Raw genomic sequence first — 17,484 nt, forward strand, 5'->3', positions numbered from 1 at the left:
TGACTGTTGAACTGAACGATTAACATGTTGAGTGCAATAAAGTTTTGGCCAGTGGTGGTTCTAGGTCGCTTTGTTGTGGTTAATAAATGATAATAAGCAGCTCACAGTAGATTATCCCTCTTATTACATGGCTACTTAATACAAAATGAGATAATAGACCTAATTACCTGCAGTGCCTGCCCAAATGAGAAAGCAATGTCAGTGAGATTCATTTGGGGGCCCATGAGAAGCTTTCCGGCAGGATAGAGTACTAGCTATAATCTTTAACAATCATATATAGTGTGCAGTGATATTGATATCTAAAAAAAGAAAGAAAAAGATAGCATCAGTTGGGAAAGAGAGACAGTGGAGTTACAGTAGCAGAGTCTCTGCCTCTCTTGATGCTTTAACAGTAATTTGCACTGATAGTTTTATAAGCCACAAAAACAGATTTGACTGGGATATAAAATATATATATTTGTTTGCCTCTGATGATTTGCATAATTTCGTATCAGGTTTTATATGCAAGCTCTGTACCACTGCTACATACTGTATCGTAGGTTCAGTTTTAGGCAGAATACGAGTCCTTGAGCAATGCAGTTATATCCGGGATCTCCGGCATTCTGTAGCTACTGTTGGTTGCTTTGAACAAAACAGGACTGCTAAAGGGAAACGAATAAATGTTTCTTTACAGGAGAGCCCATAATGTAATTAAGTGGTACGAATTGAATTTTGTGTCTCATTTAAAACAATGAGAGGAAAATCAATTGAATTACAAAGTCTGTGTTGCCTGTGTAAAAGAGATGTCACTGTGAAAGAAGGGAGTCAGAGGAAGTGTGGTGTAGAGAAGGTCTTATAGCAGTGGTGTTGCATTTTGGTGATTTCAGTGCATACAGCTTCGTTGATTATAATGGGAGCAATTTATGTTTGATGTATCATGCGTATAGTATAGGTGCGGTGAAACTTGCGGGAAACGGTGCATTAAATGTAGAATTCAACAGATGCGCAATCACAAACTCTACATATAGAAGTTAATTAGCAAGGTTTTCAGTTTGTTACTTAGGAGGCGTGACGACAGAGTGGGGATCCATTTGCAGGCTTTATTAAAAGAGAGCATGGTCGAAACAGGCAGGGTCCAGAAGCAGCAGCAAACAGTAACAGCAGAGATGAGGCAAAAGAGTAACCCAGATAAACAATCAATGGTCAGGGCAGGCAGCAAACAATCAAAAACAAGGAAATAGTCTAGAATCAACACATGATAATCAGGAAACACAGAAGGATAAACATTCAATAACCAGCAAAGTCAGTGTGTGTGTTACTTTTAAAGTCCTTCTAATGTGAGACAGCTGTGAACTGATGATGAGAACTGATGAAAGACAGGTGATTGCAATCGATGATGTGTTCAGGCAGAGGATTATGAGAAATGAAGTCCAGGATGAGTGGTAAAGGGTACAGGATGGGGTGTTCTCTAGCAGAGCTCATGGGGCACTCCAGCTAGAGATTGTGGCACAGCTGTTATACAACTTTATTTTTATTTTATTTTGCTGTTATTGAATTATGTAAATTTGTTGTATGTGCAAAGTTCAAGACCACCAGACAAAGCCTCACAGTTTCATATTAACCAGATGATGCAAGGTCAGATCATGTTAATACGGTTGAACACTGGAAACACAACCTCAGCATTGTACTCGCTGACCTTTAGACTGTGAAGCTAGAGGAAAACTGCATCAACACCCCCCATTATTCTTATTTCAATTTCATGTTTTCTTTCTTTATATTTGTTTCATTTTGTTATTTTATTTTCATTTTTTCTTCTTTTTTGAATGCTCTTACCTTGCAATATTTGAGTCATCATTAATGGTATGACAAATGTTACGCTTTTTACGGTGAAGTGTTCTGTTTTTTTTTTTCTGTTATTTTATTTATTTATTTATTTTATGTAGATTAACAGGAATGTATAGTTAGAGTTCAACTCCAACATCCTGTCAGTTGGTTTTGCACATTAAAGCACTGGAATGTTAGTGTATTAAGTCAGGCATTGAATCAATCAGCTTTTTCTTGCACCTTAATACTTCCATTATATGATTTGATGAATCAGCCTTGAGTTTTAAAGTAGTCAATTACCAGAATCAAGCCTTATATGGCAATACACTCAATATGATCATCAGGACATATAATATTACTTTTGATGATAATATCTAGTATTATCAATGTTTTATTCCATTTTGAGAGCAAGATATAGATATGTGGTTTGAAAGGCACAGCTGTACAGTTATACTTGCTCATTTTTAATCTCATCTGTCAATTATTGATGCAAAATGCAAGCTATTAATCATACAAGGTTTTAAGACTGATTTGAAGGGTTGAGTATTTTCTTTTGAACTGAGGGTTCCTGTAGCACAAACGCTGGTCCCAGGATATGCGTTGAATGCTAAAATATGTTTCATAAATGCTGCTTCAGATAAAACTTCCATATGCACAGAGGTGATGTAAATCATTGAATTACTGTAAAGCAACACATTGTGCACTTGAAATTATCTGAGAAATCACACTGTTTCATAAATAACAGTCCAGATAACAGGTTTGTCCTGTTTATGTCAGTTGTTCATTTTTCCATATGGTGTGTCGTTGTTGTGTTATTAACAAATATGGTATTACTCATAATTCTTCACAGCAGCGGCAGTATTTGATTTTTATGTGTTTATTAGCATTTTTTATTTTGTACATTAGGTCATAGGTAATTTCTATCACTGCAGTGAAACTACAGGTCCATATAGAATATCTATTTTGAAGTTACAGTAGATGCAGCATGAATTACACTAAAAATGAAACTTATGTCATAGTTTACTCATGCTCAAGTAGTTCTAAATCTGTATTAGTTTATTTCTTCTGCTAAACACAAAATAAGATATGTTGCCGATTACAGTATTTTTCCATACTACTAGCAACTGCGAATCAGTGACAGAATTTTCTCTTTTGTGCAACAATGCATATTTTATGGCACCCATGCTGAAACCATCTGTGAATGCTCTCTAGAGTTTCAGCCACAATAATTAAGTGATATCCAAGCAGTCCACCTGTCTAAATCAAAAGCGTGATGTGTCAAGATCTCTATTCTTTCACTTTTCAAAATACAGAGTATGTGATGAATTTATGTAGATTAACGTTGAACATAGATGACAGGTTAATAGTTAAACAGACTGCTATGTATACTGATATTTTCATCTTGTGAAGTGTCAGTTGTGCTTAAAAAAACTCAGAAGCTGCCGTGATGCCAAATAAGATTCATTATACATCCAGCAGAAAGGTGGGAACAAAAAAGGTGTTATTGAAGTGTCTACGATAGTGTTTGTCAGTAACTAAGACTTGGTGTTTAGCAGCTGGTATTTCAGATCGTTTACTCATGCAGCATGCAAAAAGTAGCCTTTTAAACTCACATTCTGAAACATTTAGTATCTATTGCATGACTTAAGAAGACTTGAAATGTAGCATATGAGACACTTTGATGGTGCTTTTGCATCAGCTTTAAAACTTACTTGATAGTTTCAGTCTCCGTTTATTGTAACAACAGAAATGTAAGACAAGCACATCTTTCGGAACAATAATGAATTTACGCTCAAGTTTAGTTTACAGCCAGAGATGTTCTCGTATCTCACTTGCTTTCCTCATCTTTGTGTGCTATTCTATAACATCTGAGTCTGGGTTCAGTAAGGTCTCTTATCTGGGCTTGTGAGCGCTATGTCTCGTCTCGTAGGGTTTCTCGTGCTGCTCAGATGCATCTAGACCTTTCACAGTCTGCTTTTCTCTGATAAGAGGTTCTGCTTCTATTTTAAGACATGAGGAACTTATAAGTGTGCACCTTCCAGCTGAGAGACTCTGTGGATGTTGTTAATATTTCAGATATAGGAGCTGTTATTTCTTTATAAGGAAATAGGTGTAAAATTGTTCTCATAATACAAGGTTAAAGTCTGTGGGAAAGCCCTAAACTGAATAGTCTGCTTGTTTAGTGAGCATCTGATTTGAAAGAGCTGGATGATGAATTTATGTTTATTTAGATACATAAATCTATTTACTATCATTCAAAGGTTTGGGTCAGTATGATTTTTTTTTTAAGTGTGTGTTTTTGAAAAAAGTCTCTTAAGCTTTCCAAGGCTGCATTTATTTGATAAAAAATGCATTCAAATAGTACAATTGTAGAATCATATTACAATTGAAAATACAGTAGGTGTTTTCCAGTGGATTATGTTTTCAAATGTAATTTACTCATCGTTCAGAAATCATGATTTCAAATCTGATTTGCTGCTCAGGAAACATTTATTGCTATTTATGTTGAAAGGAGTTTTTGCTGCTTTATATTTTGATGGAAAATGTGATACTTTTTTCAGGATCCTTTGATAAATGTTCACCATTATTTGATTTTTATCAGGATTCTTGGATGGAAATGGATAGAAAGGTCACACACACAAAATTATTTAAAATAACCATCACCTTGAAAGTACAGTATAACACTGAAAATATTGCTAATCCCAAGAGGATATTCATACAGAATGTACAGTATTTGTATTGAAAAGCATGAGACGAAGAAAGGCAGTGGAATGAGAAAACCACATTGACCTCTTCATGCTGCACTTGAACTTTCTCTAAGTTTTTAATAAAAAGAATACTATCCTAAATATTGTATTTATATTTGTAGGCCAAGCAATCAAATGTTAAGAAATCAAAATCATTACACTGAAGTGGTCAAACATACAGGTGCCTCTAAAAAAAATTTAATATCATGGAAAAGTTCTTTATTTATATTATATAAATCTTTCTTATATTCAAGATTCATTGCACATAAAAATGAAATATTTCAAGATTTTTTTTTTTATTATTATTATTATTCTGATGTTTATGATTTACAGCTTAGGAAAATGAAAAATTTTGTATCTACATTTTTTTTATATATTTTCTCAAAGATCAACCAAAAATCATTTTACAAAGCAGAAGTGTTTAAGATCTCCAAAGCAGGTTTAATTATGCACTCAATACTTGGTTGGGTCTCCTTTTGGCGATCAGTCTGTGGCGCTGCTGAGGTGTTATTGAAGCCCAGGTTGCTTTGATAGCGGTCTTCAGCTCCTCTGTATTGTTTGACAGAAGTCACTTATCTTCCTCTTCACAATACCCCATAGATTCTTTGTAAGGTTCAGGTCAGGTGAGTTGGCTGGCCAATCAAGACCTGTAATATCATGGTCAGCAAACCATTTGGAAGTGGTTTTGGCACTCTGGGCAGGTGCTAAAGTCCTGCTGCAAAATAAAATTAGCATCTCCATAAAGCTTGTCAGCAGATGGAAGCATAAAGTGCTCCAAAATCTCCTGGTAGATGGCTGCATTGATAAAACACAGTGTGCCAACACTCGCAGACGTCACGGCATCCGAATCATCTCTGACTTCAGAAACTTCACAATGGACTTCAATCAGCTTGGATTATGTGCCTCTCCAGTCTTCCTCCAGACTACAGACATTGATTTCCAAAATATTCACCCCAGGTGAAATGCTTCAGACGTTATTCTCAGTTTTAGGAATGGCTTGGTTCTAGGAATGTGACAGCTGTAGCTCTTTTCCTGAAGACGTCTGAGTGTGTGGTGACTCCGGCTTCAGTCCACTCCTTGTGAAGCTCTCCCAAGTTCTTGAATCAGCTTTTCCTGACAATCTTCCCAAGGCTGCGGTCATCCCTTTTGCTTGTGCACTATTTCCTACCACACTTTTTCCTTCCAGTCAACTTTCTATGAATATATTTTGATACAGCACTCTGAGAACAGCAGCCCTTCCATCAATGAACTTCTGTGGCTGACCCTCCTTGTGGAGGGTGTCGATGATTGTCTTCTGGACAACTGTCAAGTCAGTAGCCTTTCCCATAATTGTGGTTGCATGTTCTAAACTAGCCCAAGAGGTACTCAGTATTTATACTCAAAATTAATCAAACTAATCAAGCTCAAAATAGAAATACTCAAATTTTTTGAGATACTGAATTTTTATTTTCCTATGCTGTAAGTTGTAACCATCAGAGTAAAAAAATAAATAAATAAAAACCTTGAAATATTTCATCTAGAATATAAGAAAGTTCGATTTTGTAAAAATAAATAAAAATAAATAAATAAAGCCCTTTTTCATGATTTTCATTTTTTTTTTATGTACCTGTACTGAAAATGATTTAAGTATATACTGCTTAATTGGAGGCATGGCCTTTTTCCTTATTATCAGAAAAAAAAAAAAGCTAATTAAAATGTTTCTGGATTTTGCAAGTTTGTGTGATGTGCTGGATTTTTTTAAATGTATTTTTTAGTTTAAAGTGTATAATGTATAATAATTATATATTTTCATCATCAGACTACTGAATTTGGCTCAGTTTGAACAAGCTCGCAGTAAACCAGCGGGTTCCTAGTCTGACGTCAGCCTGTGCTGCTGGCCTAAAGAGCACTGGGGTTTTGTTTCAGCAGCAGTTAAATCACACAAAAGCTTCAGACAGGCAACTGTCATGAATGATTCAGAAGCGTTCTAGGCCACGTCGAGCCTCAATCGGCTCTACATAAAGACCAATTCTGAGAAAAGTGTGGATAAACTCACATTCAGACGCAGGCTAAATCACTAGTGTTTTAGGCAAACAAGATACGCCCACACGGGTCAAATGCTGTCAACCAACTGACCATAAATGAGCAATGTGCCTGCATAATTTGAATTGTAGATATGAGTTTCCTTTCGGTGTGTAGCCCATAGTCACCGCAAGCAAATACCTGCACGCACCTGAGCGTGTCTCCCATAAATCCCTGCAGCTGATGGAACGAGGAGACAGGGATTTTTTTGTATGTCATACTAGAATAGACAATCTGTTACTTTTCTCTGCTTCAAATTGCATTGCAGTTTCCACATTTAATAAAATCTTTCAAATCTGATAAGGAAAACACTGATACAGAGAAAAAGCTAAATTAAATGATACTAGTTTAATTACATTTAGTGTGAATGTGTTGATGTTATCTGAAGAGAAGGAACGATACTGATCTAATAGTAACCAGAGAGCAGGTGAGCTGTTTGATTTATAGCAAATGAGAAGATAATGAGAAAAAGAAATGAATGATTACAAATATTCACTGTATGTTTTAATCTAAATTGCATGATATTGAAATGAAAAGCCCTGTACTTCAGCATAGGTTACAGAAACCTTAATAAAGCGTGCAAGAGTTTTCCAGTAGCCAGCACTTGTTAAACTCTAACTCTGGCTCGGATACGCCTGGGATTGTCTTCTTCTACTGGTGTATGAGAATATGAGTATGACTGCACCCTCTTGTGGAGAAATCATAGGAACACAATTATCAAAGAGAAAATACCACATGAAACTGACCGCTACTTGTAAAACAGACAACTTTTATGAAAAATGTTACAAAAATGTATGGTTTGTAATTTAGGCTCTTCACATGAAACCTTAGCTACATTGCTATTCTTAAGTTTGGGGTCAGTAAGATTTATATATATGTTTTCACATGTATGAATGTTTCTGAAGGCATTATTTTACGGAAGATCCTGGTTAATACTTTTTCCACTCCTTTGGTTATTATAAGTTTGAATTGGGTGCATTTGACATACTGCTTTTTGACATAAAAAAAACACGTTTTGAAATTTGACTGCTTTTGTTGTTTTGATAAGTGTATTAAAATTAGTACATTACAATACAAAACAGAATGTACTGGTAATGCATTCATTTTATCTCCATTAACCCTAAAGCACAAAACACCTGTACAAATCAATACAGAAAAGTCCTTCATATTAGTACATTGTTTTTTATTCATGTATTTGAAATATCTTGATTCTTATTTTATGTACAGCCGTTTTTCTGACTTTTTTGAACTCCGCATCATGAAATTAAGTCATTTTAAAACTTTTTTCCAAGGCGCAGGATTGTGTAATATTCAGAAATACTCCTTGAGCAGCATATCGGCATATTGGAGGGATTTTTGAAGGATCATGTGACACTGAAGACTGGAGGAATTATGCTGAAAATTCAGCTTTACATCACAGAAATAAATTACATTTTAAAATATACTAAAACAGAAAACATGATATTTTACTATATTACTGTTATTGTTAACATATAAATCTGCCATGGTGAGCATATGAGACTTCTTTCAAAAACCTACCCCAAAGAGTAGTGTAGATAGACGTGATTAGAGTTGTCACAGCATTGACCTTTATCAATCTGACTCTGTTGCAGCAGTCAGCAGAGCAGTCAACAGAGCAGTCAACAGAGCAGCCATGATGATGATTCCAGCCGCTTCCTGACTCCCTTCATCCGTGAGGACAGGTGAGTGCTTCACCTGTCAGAAACATCAGAAGTTAACATCAGTTTTAATAAATGAATTGAAGAGATACTCAGCCGTTCGGGCTACTGAGAGCTCAAGCTGCAGAGAGGAATCCTTACATAATGCTTTCCACTGATGTTCAACTCAGCGACTTTAACAAGCATCTAAGACATTGAGTTTGAGTTGACTGAAAGGATAGGTTCTTTTTTCTTTTCTTTTTTTTGTCTAAATTGTTTCATAAAGAACCTTTAACATCTGAAGAACATTCTGTTTCACAAAAGATTCTTTGTGGCAGAAAGAAAGAAAGAAAGAAAGAAAGAAAGAAAGAAAAAAAAAAAAGAAAAAAAAAAAGTGGTATTCATTCTTTACAGATGAATACCACTTGTTTTGATCATTTGTCATTTAATGGAAAGATGTTTTTACCTTTTTTAGTTGTGGTTTAAGTATCGAAATAAATTTTGGCGACACAAAAATAAATACATACATACAATACATAAAATACAATACATACAAAGCCTGGAATACACTAAAAGACTTTTAAAATCTGATGACTTTTTTAGACACTATAGGCATCATGCAGTTGCAGAGTTAATTACAGAGAAAAACAACACAGAAATTGTTGTAAAATCTGCTCTAAATATCAGCACTTTGTACATTTGATGTCCTCCAACTGGATGGAATCACAGTCTGAGGCTAAATGCGTCATGTAATAAGAAAAACTGTAAACTGATCAACACTGTTGATTTTCTCACAGGGCTGACAGCGGGGCAGACAAGTGTAGGTAAGAATCAAGACCACATCAGTAGCAGACATGTGTGTGTGTGTGTGTGTGTGTGTGTGTGTGTGTGTGTGTCTGGAAGTGCAGATATAGTAATCTTGTTCCACATATCTCGGCAAACCTCAGTGCAACGGTTGGTTTGTTTGAGGTGTGATATCTCAGTGCCCCGCTGTACTTTTGTGAAGTTGAGCCCTGAATACAGTTGCAAGCTACGGAATGTGATTGTTTTGCCTTTTTTATTGGACAAACAGCTCCGATCACAATGCCTGGGAACAAACAGAGCGCCGTGCACAGACCTGCCTGTCTGGGGCTTCAGCTTTTTTGCTTTCTCTTGATTTCTGTTTCTGATCTCCGAATAAGACATAGCAAAGGCCACACATCTGAGCTGTAGTTGTGGGATTAGAGATAAGCATTCGTGATTGTCCAGGAACAGAAGGTAAGTGAAGGCCAAACACAGATTAGATCTTGTGAAGAGTCATGAGAACTGATGTCTTTAGACAGTTTTGTTAGTATGGTTGCATTTTTTGGTGTGTTTTGTGCGAGGAAATGCTCTCTGTGAAACACTCTCCACAATTCTTTTTCATTTGTGTCAACTGCACTTACATCTGTTTCCAGAAAAAAAAAGTTAGTTTTTCTACATCAGCTCTTGTAGAGAAGTGCTGCGTGATTCTGTTGCTCTTTTGTAAATCTCTGAATATAAATATATTTAAACTGAATATAAATATGTACTTCACAAAACTTTCAAAGGTTTTAAAGACTTAAAAGGATAGTTCTGAATAATTTGAATTTAGTCATTTACTCACCTTCAAGTTATTCCAAACAGCTATTGATGCCAGCGGCTATTGACTTCTGAATATATATATATATATATATATATATATATATATATATATTAGGGGTGTAACGATACGCGTATTCGTATTGAACCGTTCGGTACGACGCTTTCGGTTCGGTACGCGGTACGCATTATGTATACCGAACGGTTCGTTGGACTAATTCATTATATAAAAAAAAAAAAAAAAAAAAAAGAGAAATATAATGATATGCGTTCAACAAGGTAGCCCAATAACCCAAACAACGTAACAGGCAACGCCCCTGACACTCCCGAAGAAGAAAAAAACACCAACTTATATGTTTATGTTAGGGTACTACTCAGTCAGGCGCTCGCTCACTCAGTACGCGCTGAAGGCTCGTTGCAAAATGGCCAATGTGTTTAACATACCAGAAAAAAAAAGATCCTCCAGTAACCAACAGGTCTGGTGTTTGGGTGCACTTTGGATTCCCTTTAAGCTATAATGGTGATGGCAAGAGAGTGGTGGATAAAAAAACAATGGTATGTCGCATCTGCAACATGACAGGGTACACCAGCGGGAATACAAAAAAAAAAAAAAAAAAAAAAAAAACACCAGCGGGAATACTTGAAACATGTCAACTCATTTACGCTGACATCACCTTATTGTGTCAGTATCTGGGAAAAGACGAAAAAAATGAGAAACAAGCACGCAACAAACTATCCCTGCAGCATTTAGACACCGGTATTATAGCTTACAGGGAATCCAAAGTGCACCCACACCAGACCTGTTGGTTATTTTAGGATCTTATATTTCTGGTCTGTTAAATGCATTAGACATTTTGCAACGAGCCTTCAGCGCGTGCTGAGTGAGCGAGCGCCTTAGGGGCCGTTCACATATCGCGCCTAAAAACGCATGGAAAACGCTAAGCGCGTCTTTCTCCTCCTTTCCAAAGCGCTCGGGCAGAAGCGCTCATGAGGCGTCTGTCTTTGCTAAGCAACAATGACGTGCTCTCTCCATGAGACGCGGAAATTTCAGCGAATGATAAATGGATTTGCAAGCTCTAAAAATCGCTTGCAGTAGCTCTGCTACTAAATTTATTTCAAAATTGCAATCCATATACAACTGTGAACAGCTGTTCCTTCATCTTGGCTGAGTTTTCAACGTTGTTACGGGAAAGGATGAAGCTGATTGGTTAGTTCTTGTCACATGACCCGCGGTGCGCTTGCGGCATTCTGAAAAGTTGAGATGTTTTTACATTTTGCTGTATCTAAAACGTACCGAACCGAACCGAACCGAACCGTGACATCAGTGTATCGTATCGAACCGAACCGTGAATTTTGTGAACCGTTACACCCCTAATATATATATATATATATATATATATATATATATATATATATATATATATATATATATATATATATATATATATATATATATTATTATTATTTTTTATTTTTTTTTATTTATTTTTTTTTCCGTACCATGAAATTCAGTGGCTGTTTGGTTGCCAACATTCTTCAAATGATCATCTTTTGTGCAGGAAAAATAACCTCGGAGAGGTTTGGAATAACTTAATAAATGAACATTTTCATTTTTGGGTGAACTGTCCCTTTAAGCTGAAGTCATTGAAACCTTAGTTAGTAGGTCTAAAGTCTCTTTCACATTGGCAATGAGACAGAGATACAATAATTGTATTAAACGCATTAGATGCACATTAGACTGTACTATTTTTGGTTGACATGCTCTTGAAATAGTGCACCAGAAGCGATGCATTGGTTTGTTGTTGTGACCGATCCATTCTTTGATTTGGAGGTCAAATCTGAACAGGGGCTGGTCTTCTGTCCTGAAGTGCTGCTCTTTTCTGAGTGGTCAAGACTGTTGTCTGACCACCACCACATGCCAGTTTAACCAGTGACATGAGGAACAGCCCATCTCTTTTGTTTCATGTCACTGGCCGCCTGTGGATTTAGAAAAGCCTGTAAAACCCCCACAATGGGCGCTGTGTGAAAGTGTGGCTTTAACTCATTATCTCACGTCAATACAAGTTTTAACTGAGCCTTTGGATCTCTGCAAAGGACAGCTCTCCAGTGTCTCACATTGTTATTTACATGCTGCTGACCACCTCGTTTTTGGATTCTTTTTTTACATAATTGTATAGATCCATCGAAAAGTACGTATATTTGATATCACAACCGCTTCACCTAATGAGATTGAATTGGATTTTCACACCCAGACCACAAATGAGTGACCTTTAAAGCTGAAGTACAGTTGATATAATGTCAGTTTAAAGAGATAGTTCACCCCGAAAATGAAAATTCTGTCATTATTTACTCACCCGCAAATTGTTTCAAATCTATGTGAACATAAAAGAAGATATTGAAAAAAATGTTAGTAACCAAACAGTTGACTGTAACCACTGACTCCATAGTAGTTTTTTTTTTTTTAATACTGTGTAAGTCAAAGGCTACCGTCTTTGACTTACACAGTATTAAAAAAAAAAAAACTACTATGGAGTCAGTGGTTACAGTCAACTGTTTGGTTACTAACATGTTTTTCAATATCTTCATACAGGTTTATAAATAACATAGCATAGCATATATAACATCTAATTTCTGAGATTTTATGTGAAATAGGACTTTCTGGAATGATTTGCTCACACACAGTATTATATAGAGAGAGAGCAGAATGCTACTTTGCTCTGTCTCTTCAATATGAGGTGCTTGGATGCGTCCAGTGATCTGTGCTTGAAAGCATACGAGTGTTGTGCTCTGAAGAGGGTCAGTCCAGGTGAAGTGTGTGACTCCGGATGAGGACATCAGCCGCAGGCTCTACGAGTGCAAATCCCTCCATCATGGTGTCTCCCAGCCGCAGCCAGAATTAGCCTCAGATTACTCGCAGCCATTTCCATAACCCTTTCCCCCTCACCCTCTCTCCTCCTCGCTATCGACAGCACAGCTGAACCCAGCACACCACAGCATGGCCGCTGCACTAGAGAAACTCAGGTTACAAGAAACAAGAAAGAGAATCCTAAACTGAGAGAGATAGAAGGTGAGCACCTACTTCAGAGTTTCTTTCAATGGTTTCTTCAGTAGAAACCTGGAGGTTCTTTGTTGTGGTATCAAACTGCTTTCCTGTAGTATGTGAGTGACTGTTTCCTTTGGTTATGATCTGTGTATTGCATGATCATCTAAATGAAGCATCTATAGATCCATGAAGAACTTTTAACAACCACAGAACCTTTCCGTTCCTCAAATGTTCTTTGTAGAGAAACAGTTGTTCTTCATACCAAGAAAGAAATGGTTCTTTTAAGAACTGTTCACTGAAAGGTTCTTTGAGGAACCCAGAATGGTTCTTCTATTGCATCGCTGTGAAAACACTCTTTGTTCTTAAGAGTGTTTGTTGACAACGGTCATGTTGGCGATCAGAAAGATTATAATGTGTCATTAATTATCAAGGCTATTTTAAGATGTCAAGGAGAGATCATGTGTTTGTGCAAACATATACATTTGAAATGATTTGTGTTATATATTATTGTAAACCTACTACTGTACATGTGAAGAGAGCAACCTCTTTATGAAATTTCTGTAGGTTCTTCATATCTGTTTATTAATATATTAGAGCAGACGAAAACTAAAGCTCTTCTTGGATCCTTGAGTAATCAGATTGTTTGCTTTGTTCACTTTTTAAAGTTAAAATATTTTAGTCTACACTGTAAGTTTAATTTGTTTATAAAAGTTTAATTTGAAGCCATTTTCACTCAGAAATTGATAGTAAATTGCACAAATAAATTCAAAGCAACACATGAATTAAATATAACATGTTGAAGTAGAAAGACATAATTTTCTTGTTAAACATACTTCTATTTACAAGTTAAAAAAGAATAATTTTTAGCATTTGTGCAACATGGAAATATAAACCTATACAATGATCGTGTCTTTCTGCTAACTATTATGCCTTATTTTAAATGATATTTACATTAAACAATATGCAGATACAATTTTCTATAGTTTTTGTATTGCAATTTTGCCATGTTTATAAAAGAAATAATGGAAATACTTTAAATGTTGATGTATAATGCATTATAAAGGTATTTATAATGTACACTGTGATGCATTATATCTTTTTAGACAGTATGTAATTGTAACCAAAGTTAAAAGGCATTATAATATATTTGAAGGTTTATTTTTATTTTTTTATTAGTTTTAATGCATTAAGTTTTCTAAAGGTGTAAAATGAATAGATAAGTATTACTGCATAATGCATTATAACTGTGGTTATAATTATTGATGAGATCATGTAATGCATTATAAGGTGCATGACAAGGCATAATTTAATATGTTGAAACTACTATATATATAGGCTATAAGTAAAATGCTACCAAAATTTCTTAAGTTTCTCCCTGTTGTACTGAAACTGCACCAAAACAAAACAAAAAATTAGCAGGTTGTATTAGAAGTAATTGTGTTTTTATGATTCTGGTGGACATTTTATTGGACAAAAAGTTCTGTATTCTATTTGTAATTCTATTGTAAGTGCCAGATGAGTCATCAATATTTTTGGCCTAAATATATTTTGCAGAACAGGTGGAATGTGCATTTTAAATGTGTCTGCCAAGGTTTATTTATATTATAGCTCATTGAACACAAGCAAGTGCACACTAGCACATACTGTAGATGATCAAACAGACATGTTAGTGTCAGTCTAAATCTTACACCAATTCCTATGTACAGTACAGCAGGTGTTTTGAGGATGTGTGTGTGTGTGTGTGTGTTTGTGTGTGTGTGTGGGGGTGGGTGTAATCTCTGCTTCTCTCAGGGTAGATTTGTGGTTCCTGTCACTGAGTTGGGTCATTTGTTAGAGCTGAGGACTGTGGGAGATCTATCAACCTCATCCTCTACCGCTTTAACCCTGTACACACATTTCTTTGAAGACTTTTAAACACAATGCTTATTGTCATCTGATTGATAGTTTATACTTTTTAGCAAGTTAAAAGCCTTTTAGTATCACTGTAAAACTTCCCCCTTCAGACTGTGGTTCACATGTATTTTGTTATGAAATCGTATAGTTCAAAATGTTATAGTTCAAAATGAACTCATACTGGACTGAAATGTACTTTATTATCTAGACATGTACGTCTTTTTTTTTTCTTTTTTTTATCATATTAAAAGAAGAGTGTGAAATATGATCATTAGGCTTTTGAGGAACATTTATTTGTTCATCTCTCAATCATCGTTATAATGCATTGCATTGCATGTTTTGAAACTAAAGATATTTGATCATAAGCTAAGCATTTATATGTCATCTAATTAAGACATATTATTGGGAGGTAGTGGAAACTGATATATGCATTTTATTGAAGCAGTCTGTTAAAAATCTCCTTGATTTACAGTACAAGCTATCAAAATGTAATAAACATCAGCATCTACAGACTGCGTTTGCTCGGTTTGAGCCTCAGAATAAAAGGAGATGTTTTATTCTCCTTGAGTATGAGCGCCTAAATTATCATTATATTATATATGAGAAATAAAAGCCTAATGTATCAAATAGGATACAAAACATAAACCACATTAAGCACTGTTTGTTCATATGTCAAGCTTTACAGGGTTAAATGAAAAACGTCTGAAATGTTTTTTGTATGTTTCATGCCCTCTAATTACTATGGTTCATCATCACGTTCCTCTTTCATTATGGTTTTTGCTGTGGTCTGCACTCTTGCACATTATCACACTTCAGTTCCTGTCACATTGATCTAAAACGCGTAGTGAAATGGTAATGAAAAAATAATAAATCCATCAATTTGGCATGGTATTGCTCATATTAAACAAACCCCCAACTTTAGACCAAATATTACACTTCATAAGTGATGCATCACATTTCCACCGAGAACTGCCTAGCAACTACATAGCAACACATTACCAACTATACTATACTACTGTATGCAATACTACACTGGTCAGTGATATTACAGATTTATCTCTTTCCCTGTTTCTACATTTAGATTATCTTTGCCATCATATATATATAAAAAGTCCATCTTTATATGCTAATAATTTAATAATAACTCTAAATATAATGTTTAGATTAGTTGTCAAATTCAATATCTGGTTTTTAAACTGTACACATGTTACTGTATAAATTACGTTGTTATGCCAAAATAAATATCGTAGCATTTAAAGCAGTTGATTTTAGTGTTGAATTTTTATTTATGTGGACAAAGTATTTGACAAATACTGATAGTAAGCATCAGAGAGAAACACTGAATGCACTCTCTCTCCGCTTGATAACACAATGTAGCATGTTATTTATAAAGAGAGCTGAGGCAGGCACATCTCAGAGGAGTCGCTCGTACACATGGACTCGGCCCGGGGCATATGACATGTGCCTTGGGTGCAAAATGAATGGGGATTTGCAAATGGGGTGCAAATTTTTGTTTTTGTTTTGGGTTATAGTTAATTTGGTAGCACTTTATTTTACAGTCGTGTTCCTCATGTACATACTATGTATTTATTATAGTAATTACAGTAACTTTGTAATAACTAGGTACTAACACTGAACCTACCCCTAAACCTAACCCTACCCCATGTAGTTACCTTGTATTACCAGAACTTTCTTAGATAAATATACTGTAAGTACACTATAAGTACATGTTAGTACACGTACTGTCAGTGCTTTAAGTGACCCAAAAGAGGTGCCGGTACTCTATTATAGCCTATTTTATTAACGGGGGGGGGGGGGGGGGGGGGGGTCTTGGGTGACGGGATGGGGGGCTTATGATATTAGACTTCGTAGCCTATAATAAAAGATAATGAATTTCAAACCTTAACAAAACACATTTTTATTCAAAGATAAACCGTCTGTCATTACTCTTTAGTCTGGAACAAGAAACAGCAACATTAAAATCATAAATTCAAATGTCATTGTAAAAAAAAAAAAAAAAAAAAAAAAAAACAATGACTGTTGTAACAGTGCGTAAATCAGACCTTTCTGTAACACTTAACGTTAATAAGCTTAAACGAAAATAACGAAATAATTGTGTAGCGGAGTATTTTTTGTACACAGTGCCGCGAACTGTCAATCACTCCTGTACGCGTGCATCACTGTCCTCCTCGCAGCTGCAGCAACTTGCGCTCTCTTCATCAAGCTTTAAAACAAAAAGGGGACAAAAATATCATATTGTCTTTGTGCATAGGCTATAGATTAATTAGATAAATGAATATCTAAATTTGTGCCTTGCCGTCTACAGTATTTTTTTAGAACTTAGAAAAAAGATGCTGCAGCCAATGAGCAGCCAGCGGGGGCTGCAGGACGACTCAACCTCCGCAGACAGTTTTTAATGTTTATCAGACAATAAATACTCAAGATTTTGCTTTAGTATCATTTTCGGGACAATTAGGGCCAGATTTGGGAGTCGGGACAACAGTTTAGATTTCGGGGCCGTCCCGAATTTTTCGGGACTCTGGTCACCCTACCTGAAAGAGCTGCATTCATTGGCTTGAGTCTGACCTGCAGTGATAGCATACAGACTTGGTGAGGCACCAGACAGGTAGTTTCACACACTTTCTCCAGCTACGTTGAGTTGTTGACACTTAACAGTGGG

General features: G+C 35.8%; 1 protein-coding gene across 17 annotated transcripts in view; it reads left to right on the forward strand.

Annotated features, from left to right (window-relative positions):
- The window catches only part of LOC113118627 (GRAM domain-containing protein 1B-like), a 133,988-nt gene that overhangs the window by 62,014 nt on the left and 54,490 nt on the right, over positions 1-17,484 (forward strand). For 13 of the 17 annotated variants that reach the window (XM_026287937.1, XM_026287936.1, XM_026287938.1 and 10 more), the window contains exons 3-4: positions 8,225-8,314; positions 9,067-9,093. In XM_026287937.1, the coding sequence (XP_026143722.1) occupies positions 8,225-8,314; positions 9,067-9,093 (117 nt within the window). The remainder of the gene's footprint in view (positions 1-8,224; positions 8,315-9,066; positions 9,094-17,484) is intronic. The other 4 variants (XM_026287943.1, XM_026287951.1, XM_026287952.1 and 1 more) reach the window with 1 other exon arrangement.

This window comes from Carassius auratus, chromosome 18, assembly GCF_003368295.1.
Source record: "Carassius auratus strain Wakin chromosome 18, ASM336829v1, whole genome shotgun sequence".
NCBI lineage: Eukaryota > Metazoa > Chordata > Actinopteri > Cypriniformes > Cyprinidae > Carassius > Carassius auratus.